The sequence below is a fragment of the Panthera tigris genome, chromosome B2 (assembly GCF_018350195.1).
Source record: "Panthera tigris isolate Pti1 chromosome B2, P.tigris_Pti1_mat1.1, whole genome shotgun sequence".
NCBI lineage: Eukaryota > Metazoa > Chordata > Mammalia > Carnivora > Felidae > Panthera > Panthera tigris.
This window is the reverse complement of record NC_056664.1, coordinates 77,984,472-78,008,349: the sequence shown is the minus strand read 5'-3', so window position 1 is coordinate 78,008,349 and position 23,878 is coordinate 77,984,472. Positions and strand designations below refer to the sequence as shown.

General features: G+C 37.0%; 2 protein-coding genes across 5 annotated transcripts in view; one reads left to right on the top strand and one right to left on the bottom strand.

Annotated features, from left to right (window-relative positions):
• The window catches only part of ORC3 (origin recognition complex subunit 3), a 61,803-nt gene extending 43,817 nt beyond the window's left edge, over positions 1-17,986 (bottom strand). For all 4 annotated transcript variants that reach the window (XM_007076920.3, XM_007076918.3, XM_007076919.3 and 1 more), the window contains exons 1-6: positions 17,911-17,986; positions 14,066-14,120; positions 7,484-7,581; positions 5,642-5,786; positions 2,257-2,361; positions 1,078-1,226 (exon numbers count right to left, since the gene is read on the bottom strand). In XM_007076920.3, the coding sequence (XP_007076982.1) occupies positions 1,078-1,226; positions 2,257-2,361; positions 5,642-5,786; positions 7,484-7,581; positions 14,066-14,120; positions 17,911-17,934 (576 nt within the window). In that variant the 5' untranslated portion in view covers positions 17,935-17,986. The remainder of the gene's footprint in view (positions 1-1,077; positions 1,227-2,256; positions 2,362-5,641; positions 5,787-7,483; positions 7,582-14,065; positions 14,121-17,910) is intronic.
• Positions 17,987-18,105: 119 nt separating this feature from the next.
• Positions 18,106-23,878, top strand: part of RARS2 (arginyl-tRNA synthetase 2, mitochondrial) — a 64,042-nt gene continuing 58,269 nt past the window's right edge. The window contains exon 1 of the mRNA XM_007076916.2: positions 18,106-18,183. Within this exon, the coding sequence (XP_007076978.1) occupies positions 18,148-18,183 (36 nt within the window). The 5' untranslated portion in view covers positions 18,106-18,147. The remainder of the gene's footprint in view (positions 18,184-23,878) is intronic.

Here is a 23,878-nt window from a genome sequence, read left to right as displayed (position 1 = left end):
AAAAGGTTCAGTAAAATCTATAACTCATATGAAATATTTATATTTTTTTGCTGAGAAAATGACAAAAAAACATGGGGAGAACATTTTCTATAAATTATTTTTTCTGTTAATAGAATGTTATATGTTGCTTTGCTTTAAGGTGAGAACTAGTATTTTTAATTGAAAAGCACAATAAACAACACTACTTGCTGGTCTGCTACTGTTAAATTTCAAGTTGAAAAGCACCTTTAATATCATCTGGTCCAATCCCAATCTTTTAAAGATATCTGACATAAACTGTATGTAGCATCTGATTTCTAGAAAATTTAAAATTGTGGATCAAATTAAGATATTATGATATGCATGAGACCCAATTTAATTCCTATATAAAGCAAAATTAAACTTCACTTACAGTCGACTTCAGCAAATACATTTTATCAGAAAATGTTACCACAGTATTTTTTCCCATACTATCTGGCTACACAGCATCATAAACTAAAGCTGTGGTTTTATGGTACAGTTATCCATGAATCACCTAGGTTGTTCATTCTCACCAGAGACTGTGATGGCAGAATGGAACTTCTTTTTAGTTAATGTTTACTGTTGAATGTACTTTACTTATAGACCATTTATTCCCCAAGAATTGTAAATGTGGAACAAATTAGATTTTTTAAAAAAATGACTATTTCTCATTGGACTAAGTTGACACTGGGAACTGGCAGCATGGTTCAACCGCACAAAAGCAAATACTGAGGAACCTAAGAGATAATATATTAAAGTCATAGCCATTGTCACAGAGATAGAATCTGCCACAGAACCAATTCCTGATGCTGTTTTTGTCACTAGAGGATATTCTCCCACAAATAAAATGGCCTTGTAAAATGAGAACCTAAATACTTACCAGGAATTAGACTGCATACTGATAAAAGAATACTTTAAAATTCTAATAGCCTTAGGAAAAGTAAGTAGCTACCATTACTTAACAGCTAGTGTGCATAAGCATATTCTTATTAGAATAGTATTACGTTTAATACAATTCTAAGCCTCTTCAATCATATGCAAATCCCCCCCCCCCAAAACTTGTCAGTTTACATTTACCTGTGTGACACTCATATACCAGCTGGAAAGAGAATCCATTGAACAAAATGTCTTTTTCTGGGTGACCTGAATACTTTCCTCTTTGGATTCCTCATCTACACAGCAGTTCATCAACTTTGAGACCAGCTTTTGCAAAAAATGTTTCATATCTGCAGAATATAAAAGGTAAGAAAGCTTATCTCCCTTTAAAACAAATATGAAACAAATGAAACTTCTTAATCAGTATATTACATTTGGGTAGAATGTATTCTTGTACACTTAACATTAATGTAACATTTAACATATTAACTATTAATGTTCATTAGTATCTTCTCTTTAATATTTAAATTTCAGTAATTCAGACTAACACTAAGCCAAAGTTTATGTATACAACCTATACTAAAAATGTTACCTAAGTAAATGTGTAAACACAAAAACTATAAATCTTATGAGGACACTATATATTTAAGTTACACTAGACAGCAAAAAATTTTTAAGGCCTCTAAAAACGATCAAAAGTGTTACTTACATAAGTTATTTTACTGATTACAAATCTTCCTTATAGTCATTTTAAAAGATGTCCTAAGGGCTTTGACTTAATCAGTTCCAATCAGTTTATGATTATGAAAGTAATATAAGCACATAAAGCCCTTACGTAAATTCAAATCTCATTCCATTTTACTCTATTAGTGTCCATATCCTTTATGATTTAATGGTTTCATATAGATTAGCTCTGGCAATGGACATTTTTTACCATGCTAATCTTTCAGAGCAGGACAATAAGATGATTGGAGGCTGAAATATGAGCCTACACAGTCTATTCTCTGTTGGGATAAATAAGAGCTCCCCAATCCTTAATTCTAGCTCCCTGTCCCAAACCTTCCAACTTATTAGACTTTTACCGGGTTAGGGAACACATCTCATAAAATATCTAAACTATTACTGGCAGTGAAGCTGATACGGTGGGGGGGGGGGGGGGGGAGGGCTGGAATAAAGGAAGCAAAAGGTGGCAATGAGTCCTACAACAGTCAACATTACCATGATAGGCAATAAACCTCACCTTGCCCAAATGTTGTGCCATGCTCTTTCCACAAATAAAAAGGGATCAACAAAGCTAGGACGGGGGGGGGGGGGGGGAGAAAGAAGGTCAGAAGAGATCTGTAACATCTCACCAAGGTTATTAGGGCATTTATACTGTACCTGGACAATCTTTAGCTTGCAATGAGACTACATATGGAGTGACATTATTCTGAAGGGCTTCTGTTAGACTTCTGAATGTTAAATCATGATCAGTTACATTCACACCTATGGGATAATACATCAGTATTACGCCATCATTTGTACTATAAATAATTTAACAACAAAGCTACTTAACATGTCTAGTGAATTACTGAATAAAAATATTTTTAAAAATATGAGTAACAAAAAAAACCCCATGATTAATAACAGAAACCAAGAAAATATCCTGCATAAATGAAGAGATCTCCATTAACAATAGATATCTGGAAGCACACAAAATACTTGTCAGAAAGGGTATTTAGCATAATCTCTCTTTAAAAAACATTACTGAGAATGTGTAGTTAACCCATGAAAACATCTTAGGAGTAATTTTATTACTTTGTCAAATTCATAAAGTACTCTTTAAAATACTCATTCAAAAATAAGGGCTACAGATTCTGGGCTTACTGTGATCCTGACTTAACAAGTGAGGAGAATCCAATCACTAATCCTATTAATGACTGTTGTAATAAATACAATAGTAAAATACACACTAAGCTGATTTCTGAGGGAAGAGGCTAAAAACAAAACTTCAGGTACTTTAGGTATTTACTAAGCCTCTAGTTCTCATTTCCACAAGTCAGAGTTTAGTGCTGTGCATGCAGTTATCAGAGTTGAGTGGAATTTCCCTATCACACTGGAAAAAATTCTACTGACTGACACTTTCCCTTACGTCACAATCTGAGATTTCTAGAAAGTGCTTTGGCACTTAGGCAGGTGGCAACAGCAGCTATCTTGAAACTGCTTGATAATTGCTACTATAAAACTTCAACTGGCTGGAAGAAAAACAAAAGGTTCAGAATCTAGGCCACCAATAAACAAAAAAATTTTTTCTAGGCAAGCCAATAAATAAAAATGTTGGCAGGCTATGTTTTTCCTTTATTTATGGGAAGACTGGGTGGCTCAGTCAGTTAAGCATCCAACTCTTGGTTTCGACTCAGGTCATGATGTAATGATTCATGATTCAAGCCCCAAGTAGGGCTCTACAGTGACAGCACTGAGCCTTTTTGGGATTCTCTCTCTGATCCTGCTTTGTGCACTTGCATGAGCTCTCTCAGTCTCTCAAAATAAACGAATAAAATTTTTTTAAAGGCTTATTTATTTTGAGAGAGATAGAGAGAGAGATCAGGGGAGAGGCAGAAAGAGAGAGAGAGAATCTCAAGCAGGCTCCATGCTCCCCACAGAGCCTGACGCAGGGCTCAATCTCATGAACCACGAGATCATAACCTGAGCCAAAATCAAGAGTCGAACACTTAACCAACTAAGCCACACAAGTGCCCTGGCAGGCTACTTTTAAACAGACATACATCTTTTTGAAAATAGAAAATGTGCAACTGTGCCTAAACATTCTTTGACTACATTTTTTTTTTTACAGTATCAAAATGATATTCCTCACATGCATTATGGTCTATGATTGTGATACTGTATCTCTGAACAAATTTGGGAGTTTAGCAAAACACCAGTTTATCTTGTCTTTCACTGATTGACTTTATAAGCTATTTAACATTATGTTGTTTACAACAATGGACTGTATATCGGAAACAAGAAAATCAACAATGTCTTTAACTGAAAAAATGTTCTCAGACTACTGACTTTGAAATATAAGATTTCCATTAGCTTCTTTTCTCCTTTTGGCAGTAGGCAGAGAAGGGATTTAAACAGTGCTCTCTCAACAATCTATCAAGCCATCCCTCTTGATTACATTTTCCCCACTCCACTTCCAATTGTTGTAACCTAGTAGTAGAGAAACAAAGCACCAAACAGTATAATCAGGCCATCACTGGGTCTCAGTTTCTCATCCATGAATGAAAAGGGTTTTGAAATTAAGTGCAGGCTGCACTGAAAAGCTGTTCACAGTATTATAAAAATCATTCCCTGTGTCGTTACTCAGAGTGGTTCTGGGATCAGCAGTATGGGCATCAGCAGGAGGCCTGTTACAAATGTAGAGTTTTAGGCACTGCCTCAGACCTATTAATGAAAGCCTGCATTTATTAAGATCCCTTGGAGGTTATTTGTAAGTACATTAAATTTTGCTAAGTACTGCCCTGAACATCAGTAATGAGATTTAGATAATGAACAGGATTAAAGGCAGTATTAGGGCACCTGGGTGGCTCAGTCGGTTGAGCATCCAACTCTTGATTTCAGCTCAGGTCGATCTCAGTTGTGGGGTCAAGCCCTGAGCTGGGCTGAGCACAGACAGCTCAGCTTGGAGCCTGCTTGAGATTCTCTCTCCCTCTCTCTCTCTCTCTCTCTCTCTCTCTCTCTGCCCCTCCTCCACCCATTCGTTCTCTAATGATTTTTTTTAAAAAAAATCAGTATTGGGGCGCCTTGATGGCTCAGTCGGTTAGGCGTCCGACTTCGGCTCCGGTCACGATCTCGCGGTATGTGAGTTTGAGCCCCACATCGGGCTCTGTGCTGACTGCTCAGGGCCTGGAGCCTGTTTCAGATTCTGTGTCTCCCTCTCTCTCTGACCCTCCCCCGTTCATGCTCTGTCTCTCTCTGTCTCAAAAATAAATAAATGTTAAAAAAAAAAAATTTTTAAATAAAAAAAAAATAAAAAAAATCAGTATTAAATAATACAACTAAGTTCTTATCTCAGTGCCCACTAGTTTAACAAACCTTGAATAAATAACAAATTGCAAGTGCAATGAAGAGTACATTTGAAATCCAAATAAACCCACTTTCTTTCCAAAAGAAATAAGGAAATTTGCTAATATTCCAAAGAAATTTTCCATTATCCTGCAGCCAGATATTTGGTTAAAATGGGATTTTAATGATGGATATTTAAGTACCTAAGAAATTTACAATCTGCAGCTTAAAAAAAATTTATATATAATTCATCCAAACCCCCTTATAAACTTCATACAGTATTATGAAATAATCTAAGATTGATAAACTAAGCACAGGGAAATAAAATTAGGGTCATAGATAATTCCACTGAAGATAACGATTTAAAAAAAAGCACACAAATCTAATCTACTAACCCACTGGTGGTTTCTTTATTACCGAATTCAGATCTCATATATTCTCATAAAATAACTAAGGAAGAGTAACACAAATATATTTCTCCTTCATTTTTCTGACAGAAAGTTGAGGAGGGTACTAGCTAATCCCGGATCAATTTCTTTTAATTTAAAGTTGTACAATCACTATAAGGAACTTTTATTGGTTTTGAAAGTATGTAGAACAGTATAATTAGTTTAATTTTATAAATGAAAGAGACAAAACAGGTTGATCAAGAGAAGTTAGTCTCTACTATTCTCAACAAAACCACTAACTAAAAAAACAAACCTACACCCATACATACCTAGAATAAGAGCAGCAGTTGGAATTTCTCTGAGTTTTATTTGACAGCCCCAGTCTCTTGAATTCTTATGGAATCCAGAATAAGACTGTTGCAGAAATTCAATTAGACTATTGAATAGGTTTTTATTTAATTCTTCTTGTAGTTGCTACAAAGAAAACACAAAACTTTATGAATTATTATCAGTAGTAATGTGATGCATCTTTCCAAGTCTGGGAAAGAAAATCATCATGAATGCGAAAGATTATGTATAAAATTATTAGATGGATGAAATAAAAAATATTTTTTCCTTAAATCTCCACTCATTAGTATTTTGGATTCCCTCATTAAAGAATCAAATTTATTCATTCAACAAACATTTACTAACCACCTTACAAAGGAAAGGTAGTCTTTATCCTAAAACAGTGAAAAAAATTAAGAACACTTACAATTTAAAAACATTGTGTAAAGTGCTATGATAATACAGAATAAAGAGTAGGACCATCCAACTTAAGCTGAGGATGTGAGCCAAAGCATTAAAGCAGGTGATGGGGGAGGCGACTATAGGGAGAAGAAAATCAGAACGAATGGGGAGTAGAGGGAGCAGGGAAGCAAGCAAGCACCAAGTATCCAGGGAACCACACACACAGCTAAGCATCAAGAACATGAGAAGTGGTAGGGAATGAGCCTGGACAAATAAACAAGGGGCTAGACCAATAAAATTACATTTGATGTTAAAAGATTTGGGTTTTATCCCCTGAGGAGAACCACTGAAGGGACATGAAGCAGAGATGTGATTAAATCAAGGTTGAAAGGGTTAATCTGACAGCACTGTGAACAGATGGGAGAAGCTGTACTGGCAGTGAGGCTGGAAAACCCCTGCAGCCTGGCACTGTATCTGCCTGAAGGCAAGACTTTCCTAATTTGGCCAATGGTGCTACAGGGACTAATGACAGACCTGAGGGGTCTGACATCAGAGGCAGAGACATCAGTTAGGAGGATCATCACAATTCAGGTTAAGAAATGAAGGCCTACGCTAGAAACCACAAACTCAAATTCCTTCAAGGGTCTTTCAAGGGAATACATGAATAAGCAAAGCCCTAGGTGAAAGCAATAAAGAGTGGTAGGAAGCAGTAATAAACAGAGTGCATAACCCTCCCATTTAAAACAAACAAACAAACAAAAACACTGTGTTGCTCAAATAAAACAAGTCCGCTCAAGATGTTGGCCCTAGAACTACAAATCTGCTAAAGTACACACATTTTTTAGGGCTAGAATATAAAGAACACAGAAGAAATTGGATATGAGGAATGAGGGAATAAAGTATTTTAAAAATAGCTTGATTCCTTAATTCTATAACTGAATGGATTAATTTAAAGAGTGCCACCATTTAAAAGCTGTGAGCATATGTAGAGCCCCTTGCCTTGGCAGCTATCATTATAAATGTATGTTCCAGGAGTGCCTGGGTGACTCAGTTGGTTGGGTGACTGACTTCGGCTCGGGTCATGACCTCACAGTTTGTGAGTTCCAGCCCAGCGTAGGGCTCTGTGCTGACAGCTCAGAGCCTGGAACCTGCTTGGGATTCTGTGTCTCCCTCTCTGTCTGCCCCTCCCCTGATCACATTCTGTGTCTCTCAATAATAAATAAATGTTAAAAAAAAAAAAAATTTAAATGTATGTTCCAGTACCTGAAGCCACGCTTAATATTTGGAACAGGAGTGTTTTTTTAGAATATACAGCTTATGCTAAACTAATATTACCTACGTTTCATCAATACTCTTGAAAACTGGTGGAAAGGAAGATGGGAAGCAACAAATACGAGATTTACGGTAATAGAGAAATATAAGTTATTAAAAAAAGTATTCACCTCAGTTTCAGATTTCATCTGCTGCCATATCAACTGATAAGTTTCGAATCGAAGCTTACTGTCCTCAGACTCATTTTTCCCTTTATTAAAATAGTCCTCTAAAAACACAGAAAGAAATAGGTCAGTTTCTTTTTTATATAATAAAAGTTAGAAAATCTGTGTGCAGGGGTACCTGAGTGCCTCAGTTAGTTGAGCATCTGACTCTTGATTTAGGCTCAGGTCATGATCTCATGGTTCGTGGGGTTGAATCCCACATCAGGCTCTGTGTTGAAGGTATGGAGCCTGCTTGAGATTCTCTCTCTCTCCATCTCTGACCCTCCCCTGCTCTCTCTCTCAAAAATAAACATTTAAAGAAGAAAGTCACACAGTAGGGGATGGGGCTGAATTTTTTAATCTGTATCAAAAATATATGTATTTGGAGATAGGTGACATTCAATATCCTTTATATTTAATTTTATTTATCTCATATTTTTACTATAGTAAGTGTATCTATAAGATTAAAAGTATATTTTACTTTTAGATTGTATTTCTATCACCTTTGAATTGCTAACAGTATTTAATGGATTTGGTTTGATTTAATATTAATATATTTTTTACTATTTTCTCTTATTCTACAGCCTTGTATGCTTTGCTTCGTATATTTGCCTTGAACTCTCCTTTGTAAAATGACTCTTAATACTATGATTCTTATTCTTTTATTCAATTGACATAGTTTAGCCCAGCCTTTTACTTAGTCTGTCTGTATTACTTTATATGCTTTTTGAACGTTTTCCTCCAAATGGTTAGCCATTTATCAAAACACCATTTATCAAAATACCAGTGCTTTTTTAAACTATGAGCCACATTAAGGAATACATTTTATCATATGCCTGTTGGCCATCTGGATGTCTTCTTTAGAGAAGTGTCTATTCATGTTTTCTGCCCATTTCTTCACTGGATTATTTGTTTTTAGGGTGTGGAGTTTGGTGAGTTCTTTATAGATTTTGGATACTAGCCCTTTGTCCGATATGTCATTTGCAAATATCTTTTCCCATTCCGTTGGTTGCCTTTTAATTTTGTTGGTTGTTTCCTTTGCAGTGCAGAAGCTTTTTATCTTCATGAGGTCCCAAGAGTTCATTTTTGCTTTTAATTCCCTTGCCTTTGGAGATGTGGCAAATAAGAAATTGCTGCGGCTGAGGTCAGGGAGGTTTTTTCCTGCTTTCTCCTCTAGGGTTTTGATGGTTTCCTGTCTCACATTCAGGTCCTTTATCCATTTTGAGTTTATTTTTGTGAATGGTGTAAGAAAGCAGTCTAATTTCATTCTTCTGCATGTTGCTGTCCAGTTCTCCCAGCACCATTTGTTAAAGAGACTGTCTTTTTTCCATTGGATATTCTTCCCTGCTTTGTCCAAGATGAGTTGGCCATACTTTTGTGGGTCCAATTCTGGAGTTCTCTATTCCATTGGTCTATGTGTCTGTTTTTGTGCCAATACCATGCTGTCTTGATGATTACAGCTTTGTAATAGAGGCTAAAGTCTGGGATTCTGATGCCTCCCGCTTTGGTCTTCTTCTTCAAAATTACTTTGGCTATTCAGGGTCTTTTGTGGTTCCATACAAATTTTAGGACTGCTTGTTCTAGCTTCGAGAAGAATGCTGGTGCAATTTTGATGGGGATTGCATTGAATGTGTAGCTAGCTTTGGGCAGTATTGACATTTTAACAATATTTATTCTTCCAATCCATGAGCATGGAATGTTTTTCCATTTCTTTATATCTTCTTAAATTTCCTTCACAATGAAAAGATGCTCAATGTCACTCCTTATCAGGGAAATACAAATCAAAACCACTCAGATACCACCTCACGCCAGTCAGAGTGGCTAAAATGAACAAATCAGGAGACTATAGATGCTGGCGAGGATGTGGAGAAATGGGAACTCTGTTGCACTGTTGGTGGGAATGCAAACTGGTGCAGCTGCTCTGGAAAACAGTGTGGAGGTTCCTCAAAAATTAAAAATAGATCTACCCTATGACCCAGCAATAGCACTGCTAGGAATTTACCCAAGGGATACAGGAATGCTGATGCATAGGGGCACTTGTACCCCAATGTTTATAGCAGCACTTTCAACAATAGACAAATCATGGAAAGAGCCTAAATGAATGGATAAAGAAATTGTGGTTTATATACACAATGGAATACTACGTGGCAATGAGAAAGAATGATATATGGCCTTTTGTAGCAACATGGATGGAACTGGAGAGTGTGATGCTAAGTGAAATAAGTCATACAGAGAAAGACAGATACCATATGTTTTCACTCTTCTGTGGATCCTGAGAAACTTAACAGAAGACCATGGGAGAGGGGAAGGAAAAAAAAAATTTAGAGAGGGAGGGAGCCAAATCATAAGACTCTTAAAAACTGAGAACAATCTGAGGGTTGATGGGGGGTAGGAGGGAGGGGAGGGTGGGTGATGGGTATTGAGGAGGGCACCTGTTGGGATGAGCACTGGGTGTTGTATGAAACCAATTTAACAATAAATTTCATAATAAATAAATAAATTTTATATCATAATCCAACACACATTTAACAGAAACAAAAACAAAAGACCCACAAAACAATTCTTGTCATGTGACAGTGAATGTTTTCTTTTCTATTCTATTTTTTAAAACCATTATGACTAAGTTGATTTCATGACTCGCACTTGGACTTTAACCTTCAGTTTGAAAATGTTCACTTATTAAATAATCTATCCTTTTTCCCACTAATTTGAGATGGCTTTATTATCTAAATACTTACAAATGCACTTGTAACTATATTTTAACTTTTTCTTTTGTTCTACTGAATCCACGTTTATTCCCACAGCTGTACTGAACTGTTTTAATGACTGGAGCTTTGCAGCATGCTCACATATGGAGTATTACTCCATGGAGTATTACTCCAGGTCTTCCTCCTACCACCACCAAACATTATCATTCTTCTTCAAAATATTTTAACCCATTCTTTCAAATAAACTTTGCTATTGCTCAAAAATAACTAAAATGACATTGTGGTTTGATTAAATAAAATCTGGAGATTGATTTGGGAAGAAATGATATGAAGTTGTTAAAAAATTCACATCCAAAACACTACAGAAATCTTCCTTTGAACAAATTATTTTACATTCTTTGTAGTTTTCTACTTTCCTTCATATTTCTTGTTGTTTACTGTTAGTACTTTATTGTAACAACTAGAACTTTTATAGTATTCAATAATAATGTGAAAATACATATTTTGTTCCTGACTTTACTGAGATGCCACTAGCATTCTACCATCAAGTTCTGGTAGTTTGGAATAGAGATTCTCTTTTATGTTAAGGAACTTTCCTTCTGTTCATAGCTCACTCAGAGTTCTTAGCAAATATTTTTTGAATTTATCAAAAGTCTTTAGAATATACTGAAGTCATTACATGGTAAAATGATAGACAAGGTTATAGTATAAAAATGCAAACAAGATAAGGCAAGGAAATACACTATTACTAAGAGACAAAGCAGAACAACAGGGTAGCCTTAGAACAGAAGTCATTTTACTTTGATAATGAGTAAATCCATATAAAATGTTAAAGTGGCAAATCAAGACAATAATTTTTTATGTGCTGAATAACATGGCATCGAAATACTTACAAAAACAGTTAGAAATTGGGAAACAGCAGCAGCAGGACAATTTAACCTGTTATTTCTCTCAGTCATTTATAGAACAGGAAGGTAAAAAATAAATCAGCATTGAGAAGACCTAAAGAATGTAAACTATTACTGTTGACAGGTTCCCACCTGCTCCTACGCACAATGCTCTACTTCAGTGTGAACTTCCACAGTGTCAGTGTCAGTGCCCCCACAGGTTTCAGTCCCTCTCTCTCCCTTTCTCTCTCCTTTTTTTTTTTTTTAATTTTTTTTTTTTAACGTTTATTTATTTTTGAGACAGAGAGAGACAGAGCATGAACGGGGGAGGGTCAGAGAGAGGGAGACACAGAATCTGAAACAGGCTCCAGGCTCTGAGCTGTCAGCACAGAGCCCGATGCGGGGCTCGAACTCACGGACAGTGAGATCATGACCTGAGCCGAAGTCGGCCGCTTAACCGACTGAGCCACCCAGGAGCCCCTTTCTCTCTCCTTCTTGCCCTGTCGTTTTCTAGGATACACAGTCATCCACAGAATACAGAGGAGAGGAAGAGTTACCAGTCCTCTCTTAGGTACACATCCAAGTGTCTTCAAGTCAGTGGACAGATGGGGGACAAAATGTAGGGCATCTTCCTACTTCTTCAGGCAATCTGTTTCAAGAATTGAAGCCAGTGAAGGCAAGTGCTAAAATCTAGATATGTTTTCCTCATTCCTGCACCATCTGTCTTATAATCAGGGTCAATTCCTTTAAGATTCTCATATCGAAATACTATCTATTGGTTTCAGATCAGTAGAATGAAAAAAAAAAAACTAAGCAAAGTTTAATTATACAATTATATATATTAGGTTTACTAATACTAAAAACTTTAAATCTTAATTATAGCTGAAATTCAACAGAAAAAGTTCTAAGCAAAAATTCACTTCATATGAGAGGCAGTACCAAGCAATGGTTAGACCAGGGGCTCAGGAATCAGACAGCTTAGGTTCAAATCTCAGCTCTGCCATTTATTAGCACTATCACTGAGAAAGTTCTTTCTATGTCTAAGTATCCTTATATATTTTCATGGAGATAATCATAATACATTTCTCATAGTTTGCTGAGAAAATTGAAAGTAACACATATAGGGCCTAGAAAAATCTAGCATATAATAAAAACTCAATAAATGCTAGCAATTTTGTTATAATGACATTGCTGATGTTATCAGATGTCATTTTATCTTCTATTTTCTTCATAGATAATGGGAAACAACTTGAATTTTCTCTGAAAATGAACTATTTCGAGTTTAGCAATCTCCAATATTAAGGAAATGTGTTCATTAAGTCAACCACTTACAAATTAAAAAAAATTATAATGTAGCTTTTGTTTGTTCACTATTTCCAAGTCTATCACTGTCACTTTTTATTTTGGGGGTGGGACAAGGAATACGGCAGTTTCATGTTCCTTTGACACTAAGTTTAAGAGGGTATAGAACTTGAGATCACTGTTTATTCTGTTAATGAGAAACTAGGTTCTTATTATAAGTCATACCTACCCTCTGTCCCCCTCAATATGGACGATTATTTTATTATTTGCTCCTTGAGCACAGGTAAGAGTACCTAGCTTGTCTCAAACTAAAGGAGTAACTAATACCCTAAGGTTTGCATCATGTGATGACTTAGAAAAATCCTTTTCAATAAATACAAGTTATTTATTTTCTTAGTCAAACAGTGGTACAGTTGTTTTTCCTTTTTTAATTCAAAACGAGTACACAAATATGCTTAATTACACATAATTTTTCCATCAGAATTAATCTTTACAGTACTGAAGACTGAGTGTAAATAATTAGCTTGTGAGGAGCTTTAAAAAATATATATCAATACCTAGGTAACATTCCCAGAGATTCTGATTCAATTGGTCTGAGATGGGGTCTGGGCATTAGTATCTTTAAAAAGTTTCCCAAGTTGAAATCTAAGTAAAATCAATGGATTATACCAATGTTAAGTTTCCTGGTTATGATATTTTACCAGTTACCCAAAATGTTACCACTGGAGATTTACTGGGTAAAGGGCACAAGGAAATTCTCTATACTTTGTTGCAACTGCACAGGAATCTACAATTATATCCAAAAAAACCTTGAAACAATTTTTTTTTTAAGTTCCCTGGGTGATTCCAATCTGCAGCCACAATTGAAAACCAGTACGATAAACACTTTCTGACATTAATATCATGGTTTGTTTGAAAAAGTCAATTCTTCCTAACATGATCACCACACAGATATCTGGAGATAAATTAAGAAAGATAGTATTTTTTTAATCTGAATTTTATTGAGGAATAATTTACAATAATAAAACATGCCCATTTTAACAGTCTAGTATGTCCTAATAAAAGTATACACTCATATAACTGCTCCCTCAATCTAGAAAACATTTCCATCAGTCCAAAAAGTATTTCTGGCTCTTTTGCATTCAATTTCCCCTAACGTACCCCAGGAAATCACTGAGATTTTTAAGACAATCTCTCTTTTTTTTAAATCCATCTGCGTTAGTCTCTTTTATTTTATTTTATAATTATATATAGATAAATAGATAGGTAACTTTTTTTTTTTTAAAGTAAGCTCTGTGCCCAATGTGGGATTTGAACGCACTACTCAGAGATCAAGAGTTGCATACTCTATTGTCTGAGTCAGCCAGGCTCCCCTAAGACAATCTCTTTTGAAGAATGGGGACATATCCTTTTAAGGAAATTTACTTTCCAATTTGCCTTTGAAGTCCATTGTCTATTGGACTTCAAGTGTATTGGAGTCCCTTTTAGATTGAAACCCTGGGAGGTACCTTATCCCTTTGACTATAACTGCTACGTCAGGAAGGTAAGTAAAGTCAAACTTAAGACAAGAAAACTACTAAATTCAATTAGGGTTAGGTTAGTTCAAAACTTAGGGGAGGAAAACTAGCCAATTCAATATTAAGACATCTTACCTACTGGCACAGAGATCTTTCTCTTCTTGAAGTTTGGCTTAAACACAAAACAACCCTATTAAAAAAAAGTAAAAAAGAAAAAAAGTATAAAGTCAAAGTAGCCAAGGAGCAGATAAATCTGATTAACCAAGTATTTTGTGGATAAGCAGAATTTTAAAAAAGTATTTCTTTAAAGTACTAAGAAATCATCTCTCTTCTATCTGAATTAGAACAGGAAAATTCTTGAAAAACAAAGGGACTATCCATTTCTTTCTCCTCCTTCCCATGGGATGCTCATCTTTGATTTTGCTCTTAGAAGCCTGATCTAAGAGACAAAATAAAAGCTGATGAAATTTAAACCCAAAAAGTTTCCATTTTTATAAAACTTAGAGAACATTAATAGCATACATTAAAATTAAGGTAAAAAATAGTGACGCTGTCTCATTTCAGAAGAAATATTTATTATTTAATTAAATTTCAAGGATCCATAACCTTGACAGGAAATAGAAAATTTTGGCTATTGTTTCACCTTATACATCTTTCTTCATCTGATAAAACTCTTATTCATCTGCTCTGGGAAAACTTCCCTAGTTCTCTAGTTAGAATTATTCCTTTCCCTAAGAGCTCAGAATACTTGAATGCCTTTATTTTGCTTTGTTTTAAATCCCTTTCACTGTGTATCATATTTATGGTTCTGTCTCACCAAGTAGTTATTGAATGGCTTCAGAGCATAGACTGCATTTAACTCATAATTGTTTCCTCAGTATCTAGGGTAGTGTTAGCATATACATTAGGCAATCAATATATGGAATGAATGCTGGCCAAGTAATTTTCCTTGTAATTTCCTAGTTACATTTAGTATCATGTTATTACTTGACTAGTGATATACAGCCCCCAAGCTACTGGTTCTGCGTTTATTCTACCAATCTTAAAGGCACGCACCATGTAAGAGCTTCTTGAAGACAGCCATTTTTGTGGTGCCTGAGTGGCTTAGTTGGTTGAGCATTCTGCTCCTGATTTTGACTAGGTCATGATCTCATGGTTCCTGGGATCTAGCTTGGAATTCTTTCTCTTCCTGCCCACCCCCCACTCATACTTGCACTCTCTCAAACAAAATAAACTTAAGAAAAAAAAGACTGCCATTTTTATGGAAAATGAAAGACAAGATTAAAAAAATACACCTAGAAAAAATCCTCTCAGGATAGTGCTAAAGAGAGCTGTGCAAATATAAAGTGGCCATTTGGGTTACAGGATCCAAAATAAGAACAGCGCCTTTTTTTAATTCTATTTAAAAAATTTTTTTTAATGTGTATTTATTTTTGAGAGAAACAGAGTGTGAGCGGGGGAGGTGCACAGAGAGAGGGAGACACAGAATCCAAAGCAGGCTCCAGGCTCTGAGCTGTCAGCACATAGACCGATGTGGGGTTCGATTCGAACCGTGAGATCATGACCTGAGCCTAAGTCGGACCACTTAACCGACTGGGGCAGCCAGGTGCTCCAAGAACTGTGCTTAACACTCTTATATCTGAAACTACTGAAATACACATATTTATAAAAATCATGTAGTACCACAACAACCTTGTCATTGCCTCCTTTCTACATCCAACTGCAATTCAATAAAAGAAAAGGAACTATGAAGGAGTGAGATATGACAAGTGCCTGGAATGGATCTTAATGTATGGCAGCGGTAGTAATATGGTTAACGGCTTTGAACTGCTGAACAAGTAAGTGATGGTATTTGAGACAGAAGTCATCTAGAAGGAGAGCTAACAGGTAGAAAATGTAACAAGGAAAGAGAAGTTTACATAGGTTTAAAAAAAAAAAAAGCTAGCAGTTACACGAGCTCCTAAAATAGTCCTTAAGATTCTTATTTATGCAAAGTCCCTTTCATAATCATCTCAATACAAGCATTTCTGTAATAATGCCGTAAATGCTTTCCTGAAAAAGAAAAAAAAACTCACAATTCTGCAAGATATACAAAAATAAGAGGTTTATGCAATGTAAAGGATTAGGGGGCAAACCATGCAAAACCTATGGAAATATATAACCAGGGCATAACAAAAACAGTACCAATCCTAATAAAAAATACTAGTGTAAGAGAACTTCAAATACCTCCATTTTGACCTCAAACATTCTAATTGATTAAGTGCTTCTTTCCAGCTCATCTCTTAACTCCGGCAAAACATCCTGTGGGCACAACATCCCTTAATGGGAATCAAAACTGACACCTTAAGCAGTAAGGACTGGCCTGAGCCAGCAAGACTCCATCCACGATTGATTCCAAGACATCTATCAATCTGATCTTTACCGCCCACCTGTGCGAACCCACTGACCTTTGTCCCACATTTTCCTTATATAAACCTGGAAAGCATTTTTAGCACTTTGGACACAGTCTTTGAGACTCTAGTCTGTCTTCTCACTGTTGGCTTCACTGAGATAAATTTCCTTGTTTCACTCCCACTCGTTTCTCTGACTTTGGTTTTGTCAGCAGCGAGTGCCAGAACGTGGTCTGTTTGAGACCCCTAGAGCCAGCTGGTCTTGCACTTCAGCACCCTGATTACACTAGCACAGTTAAAGCTCTACTGCCATTTGCACCAGGCATCACAGTCAATCTTCTGTAAACTTAAGCTCTGAAGTTAAGGGCTTAAAGTACCCCTTTGATATAGTCTCTAAAGGCACTCCTTCTCATAATTCTAGCTTCATTTTAATCAAAATTAAAAATAAGACCCATGGTAAAGCCTTCTAATCTACTGTTTTAACATAGGGAGAAATGTATTTGCAGTGTTTTCACCTACATTCTCGACTTTATCACAGCTTAACTTCAGGGGCTTCTGGGTGAACTCATTACTAAAGGTCTTACTTTACTTGGGTATAGAACAGTGCTGTACAACAGGATTTTTAGTAAGGAAGGAGAAATATCATGTCTCTGCACTAAAATGGGAGTCACCACCACATGTGGTTACTGAACACTTGAAATGTAGCTAGTGAGACTGAAGAAATGTATTTCTAATTTTATTTAATTTTACTGTATTCTAATTAAAACTGAAATAACCACTGGCTATTGTGGCTACTGGCTATTATATTAGACAATGGAACTCTAGGGTTTATCTTCTTACCAACCACATTATCATGTTTTCTTGCAATCCCTGACCATTGAGGCAGCCCATACAAGGTCTATATGATCTCCTCTGACACACATACACACCTACACTACTTTTTTATTCTCATTTTTCATAACGCTACCTCCTGATTATACTGATTTTTCCATTCCTTAAATAGATCACTTTATTTCTATCTTCTGGGCCAAAGAACATGTCATTCTCTTTGCTGTTAAGTCTCCCTGCCCCCAATCCTTTGCCTAACTTCTACTTATTTTTCAGGGCTCAGCTAAAATGTCACTTTCTCCAAAAGGCCTTCTCTGACCCTGGGCAATTTGCTAACTTATCACAATTTGTTATCATCAGTTTATCTGTGTTTAATATTTTTCCTGAGTGAAGGCATTGAGTCTATTTTGTTTACACTCTATCTCGGTACCTAACGGAGTGCTTGGCGCATAACAAATATTTCTGAGAAAGAAAAAAAGTAAAGAAGACTGGGGCACATCCTCGGGGAATTCGACCTCCACAAACCAAAGCTTACAAAATCCTCCCAGCCACAATACTAAGGCAGATCGGTGTTTTCGCTGCCCAAGCAAAGTTGACCTCAACTGCACTTGGAGCAGGGACGCCTCAGCTCAGCCTGCCACTCCCTCCGCTCCAGCCGGTACATCGAAGCCTACGTAACCTCTGCTGTATGCCTTCTTCAAATGGGAATGCAGCGACCGCTGTGTCTAGTGGGCGTCCGCCGCCCCCGCCCTCCCCACGTACCTTGGACACCGAAGAAGTGGCCATGGTCCCACCGGCCCGCGGGATTCCAGCAGCACTCGGGATTTCCCGCGCTCCCTCGCGGCGGCAGGGCAGAGGTTAGTGGCCGGCCACGCGGCTTCTTGATTGGCTGGCAGAATCCTGCAGGGCGGGCTTCCGGCGCGCGTAGGCGGGGCGTTCAGAGAAGGGAGGGGCGAGGATCCGGGCCAGGCAGCTGGGGCGTGCTTCTTGGAGGTGGCCATGGCGTGTGGCTTCCGCAGGTCCATCGCCTGTCAGGTACGGACCCGAATATTGGTAGAAGGAGGGCCCTAGCGGAACCCCCACCCCGCAGCCCCTTCACCGCTGCGGGTCATCCCTCAGAGAGAGGGTGGATTCCACGGATACCCCGTTTCTGCCGTCTTCTCTTTCCTCTCTGGAACTGCTCGAGTTGCGGAGGCCAACCCGGTTCAGGGTCGGCCATGCAGCCCAAATAGGTTTCTCAGGGTGAAAAGTAAACCTTGGAAAGCACAAATTGCTTCCCTCACTCCATTCTACCCCACAGCCTTGTATGCTTTACCCGAGTGGAAAGTCACTGGGCCGTGATTAGACCTTTTAGAAATTAGTGTTGCTTACACTTAGTGAAATGGATAATGCATCTGAATTTTTATTCGAAAGGATCTAATTTAAAAACTGATCATTTGTCTTACAGTCACTTTGGCCGCTTGTCCTAGCATTACTTTTGGTAACTCCAAAGATAACGTGAGGTGCTGTTTTTGATTCGGAGTCCTATATGTGAACAGCTCTGTAATAAGGAATAAAACAGTTCATTAAATTTCATCAAAAATAATTTTTAAAACTCATCGTCCCGTTTTGGAATTTTGCAACGCAACTTCCTATTGTCTTGACAAATCAATTTCCTTTTTATTAATGGACGTAATAGTGGACGTATTTTGCCTGATACGTAATTTCCCTTAGTTCATTTTTATAGTATTTCTGGACTTTTGTGGGAAAATTCCTTTGCCTTTCCTTCATACTTGTAAATGTACTGCCCTGTCCAATGCTGGTTTCTCAGACACCACCTATCCTTCTGATAGGACAAATCTGAGTTTATGACTTACTGGGATAAGAAAGAACACCTCAGCAGAGTTTTTGTTAGTGCCTGGGAAGGAAAGCAGCACCAGATTTTTCTTGAGAATTTGAAGTATGGTTTAAGGCTGGTCTTTCAGTGGCAGAGGGTGAGAGGGCAAAGGAGTGGAGGAGATAGATGCTTGATTAGGATTGGACACTGATTTAACAATTTTAAGATTGATAGAAGGAAAGGAGTGCAAGGAGTCTTAGGGCATAAACTATTGGTGCTTTCTCCTGAAGAATTGATCGTTTTTTTCAAGAAGTTCCTGTAATGAATAATCAAGCTATTTGGGCAAGAGTCTCCTAGAATAGTAAAAAGTTATGCTAATGAAGACAAAGAATAAAGTCATTCTAATGTAGACAGTAGCCTATATTCAGGGTAGGTAGTTTTGGACCTCAGTGGCCAAGTTGTGTTTGGGGGCGGGTGGAGGGGGGTGGGGCTGTAAGATGATTTCCGTTCTCAGTGGTCACAGTAGTGCCATGACCAGAAACCTTTTGTGTTTAGTTTTGCAAAGGCTGTATTCTTCCTTGTAAAGAAGGCAAGTTGGAGAAGCAGAAACTGATACGTATTGAATGTGTATTTGTGCTAATTACTTTGTGTTCACATTCAAGCCCCATGATGACCCTATGACATAGAAGTATTAACCATATACAGTTCAACAAACAGATACAGAGAGATTAAAAACCTACCCATAGCCAGTCCACATAGTTAATAAATTGAAGAGTTGGTTTTTGAACAGAGATCTAATTTCAAAATCAGCCCTTTACTATATACTGTGGTAGTTCTTTTATGAAGACAAGAAGCACAATCTGATCATTAAACAGAATCTCATAGATTCGTATGGCAGCATAAACTAAGCAAATACATATTTCTTCAAATATGGAGTCATTGAAGGATGATCTGAAGGATTAAATAAAAATATGTGCAATACATATCTTTATGAATGAGGGTCCTTTGACAGTTTAGGAATGAAGGAATGTATTACAGGAAATGGCACGTTCATTCAGCAAATTTTGATTAATGAATCTACATTTTTCTAAGCACTATCATCATTCCCAAGGCTGAAAGTGCATAGAATATGATTTCTGCCCTGGCATGGCTCCAGACTAATTTGGTGAAACACATGTATAACAGCTAATTGTAGTCTGTAACCAGTGTATTAAAAGCATGTGTGAAGTGCTAAGGGAATATGGAGAAGACAGCTTCCAAATGTCTGGGAATGCTTTGTGGAAAAGTAATGTTGGGGCTCAGTCCTGAAAGGAGGATGGGTAGGAGTGTACCAAGTCAATAGGGTGAGAACTTGGAGAGTGGTAGGAAATTCCAAGAACATCATGTGTGTAGACAACAGACACATGGAGAGTATGGTATATTCTTGGAACTACAAGATTTGCATATGACTGAAATTTAGAGTATGCCTCTTACAGCCTCACTTCTGCAAGTCCTTTGGACTCTGCCTTCAAAATAATATCTTGAATCCACCCACTCTTATATCCCTATTGTCCTTCCCTTCCCAAATCAAGCTACTTACAACAACATTCTGATAGGTCTGTTTCCACACTTGCTGTCCCTCAAATCCATCCTCCTTATACCAAGAAAAGTGACTTCTCAAATGTAAATCAAATCACATCACTTACCTAATTAAAACTGTGTTGCTTAAACTCTACCGGAATCATAACATCTTTCTTTCCAACCTCAGTTCATACCACTCTATTCTTCCTTTCTATAGGATTCTAGCCACACAGTTGTTTTTCTAACAAAGCAAGGCCTTTCCGTTATCATTGCGTAGATTATTCCCTGTGCCTAAAGGAAATGATTTTATTGTGCAAGATCAGAGTTTCACAAAACAATACTTACCTTATAAAGTGTGTGCATTCTTTTCTATACTGCATTTTTCAGAAAGTCCTGCTTGGGATTGATTCCCAACCGACAACCTATAGTTTGAAAAGTGTGTCTTCCAGTTGCTCTCTGTCTCAGACCCTTGTTTGCTTCCATCATAACACTTGCAAGAGTTAATAATTATTTCATTAGCTAATTAATTATTCTTAGGGAATTAGTTGTTTTACTTGTTTTGGTGTATGCTTTTTCTATAAGCTTCATGAAGACAGCATGTTTGATTCACTATTTCCCTAGCACCAACAAAGTGCCTAAAACAGAAGATGTTTAATAAATATTTAAAGAGTAAGTAGCTGTTGGTGATGTAATATAAGGTTTGCAGCTTCACCAAATGAGTTCATAATTTCAAAGCTGTGAGATAACATGGTAAAACTGGAAGGGATTAAAATTGTAGTCCTTCCATTTGTGTGACTGACTTACTCTTGGCAGGTTAATTAACTTATAAAATGATGGTATTGATTCCAAGTTTACAGGATTGTTGCAAAGATTAATGATGATGAAGACAATAATAACTGCCATTTGTGAAATATCTCACTTGTACCATGCAGTGTTTTTGCTGAACTTTATGGGGCTGTTGATAAGATCTAAGGACATAAATGTTAACGGAAGGTGTATAGTGTCAAGAACTGTGAAGGGTTTGGGATTTTACCCTATTTTACCACAGTTCATTGATGGTGGCAGAAAACATGAGATCCCTTGGTGAAAAAAGGATTTTATTATTCACAGCAATGGTAGTGGTCAGAGTATCAACATTTGCTTGTATCGGTTCCCCAGACACCTCTTCTTCCACAGGGCAATGTGAGGAAGGTCAGATGATACCTGCACAGGTAGTGTGCCGTGTTACATAGGAGAGGAGCCCCGAGACTTTTAGAATGGGCAGTAGGCATGTTCCCCTTTGCTCTGCAGTGGGACACTCTGTGTTACAGATCTGTTTGCTGTACATATATCTTTGAAAAGATTTTATGCCATGTTTACAAGACACAGAGAAACCTAGAAGTTTACAAGACACAGAGAAAACCTAGAAGATTTTGTCTCCCATCACTTAGGACTGTGGTATGCACACAAAGTGTACAGTACTTGATATTGTGATCTTTTAATCTTTTCAGTCATCCTATTTGTATCATCTCCATTTTATAGAGGAGGACACTGAAACTCTGGAAGATAAAAGAATAAAGTTACAGAGCAGCGAAATTGTGGAGTTGAACTACAAACCCAGCTTTTTGACTGAAAGCTCTAGTTCTTTATATTCTATAAAATAGCCTGTGTAAAATTGTCAGTACTATATCTGTCTCAGAAACATAATGGCAGAGTATAGATTTGTTTCCCTTTCTCTTTTCACTTAGGTTTTGACGTTAAGTTTAAAGTAAATCCAGCTGGTTCTTTTTTTTTTTTTTACTTTTAATTCTGAATGTCAAAATTAAAGAAAAGTTATGATAATAGTGCAAAAAACTCCATATACTCTTTATCCAGATTCACCAGTTATTAACATTTTGCTGAATGACTGAATTGTTTAGATGTGTATTTCTCTCCTAACACGTACTTCTAACGGGCCCGCCAGCGTTCCATTCTGCTTAAAACTACAAGTTATTCAAGAGTTGTGCTAAATTTCTTTCATTATAGATAGTCGGTAATAACTTGCCTTCCCGATCTTTTGGAAAGTTCTCTTCTGTACCCTGAAGTTTCAGTTGTTACCAGGTTTGCTGCCAGTTTGAGTCAGTTAATCCAGACCTGTACCTGAAGAAAGTCTGTACAAATATGGGCATGCTTGTGCATTGGCTCCTGCTGGCAAATGTACATACCTGGCCTGGTTGTATTTGAGAGTCAGAAGTAAGGAATAACCAGGGGTAATTGACACAGTTTAAGTAATTTAAGATCTGGAAGAGTGATTGATAACATTTTAAGAATTTTGAGACTCGTGGCCTATAGACTGTTACATGGATAAAAATGCAGAGCTAATTTTCCTAAGAAATATCAGTCCTGCTACCTGTATGCTAAAGCATAAGGATCTCTTTTTCATTAGCAAAATTAGAGTTTTTATGAAATTATCAGAGATTTCGATCTTGAATCTGGTAAATTTAATTTCTAATTGAATTTAGAAACTGTCTAGAACCAGAATGATAGGAATTTTTTTTTTTTTTTTTTTTTGGCTTTGTGTTCAGTACTTGGGTACTGGGGGTAGGAATCCTGTGTGTCTGAGGGAAAAGGAATGGTTGAGAACCGCCCACAAGCTCCTTAATTAACGTGCTTTCTCATACTGGATACCCTTGTAGTCAAAGATTATATTAAAATCTCTGATGCTATATTGCCAAATCTAAGACTTAGAATTGTACCTGGTACGTTGTTGGCACTCGATACATATTGGCCATTATTATATTACACATTAGAATCTGATCTTAAGTTCCCAAGCCAGATCTGGCATATGTGGATTTTCACTTTTGGTACTCTCTTAAATGTTCCCTGCTTTCAACCTCAGGTTTTCTCCTTATTCATTTGGGTTATTTAGTTTACTTCTCAAAGAATGTGTTTAATATTTTGTGGATTTTATTTCTCTATTAAAATTTTGAGCTTTATTGTTGTGGTCTTATTATCCTCCTTGAGTAATTTTTAGTATATTTTATTCTGTATAAGTTTTTTCTTTCATCATCCTGAGGTCTCAAGTAGGTAATTATCAATAGGCCCTTGTTTTACCTGCGGTAGTCCTAGGTAAAGCCCAATGCCAGGAAAACACCTTTATCTGAAGGGGAAAGAAGAAAGGAAATGTATAAGGAAACCCATAGGCAACATTCTCATGAGAGAAAACATTAAATCCAAGTTCAGAGACAGTTAAAGAAAATCTTATGATTTCCTGAATAATTGTAGACTTATGGGAATGTAGGTGAATTAAAAACCATGCTCTCTGACATTCGACCACTTGACAGTGCTTCTTAATTTTTCTTTCTTTCTTTTTTTTTTTGTGCCCCACCCATTTGA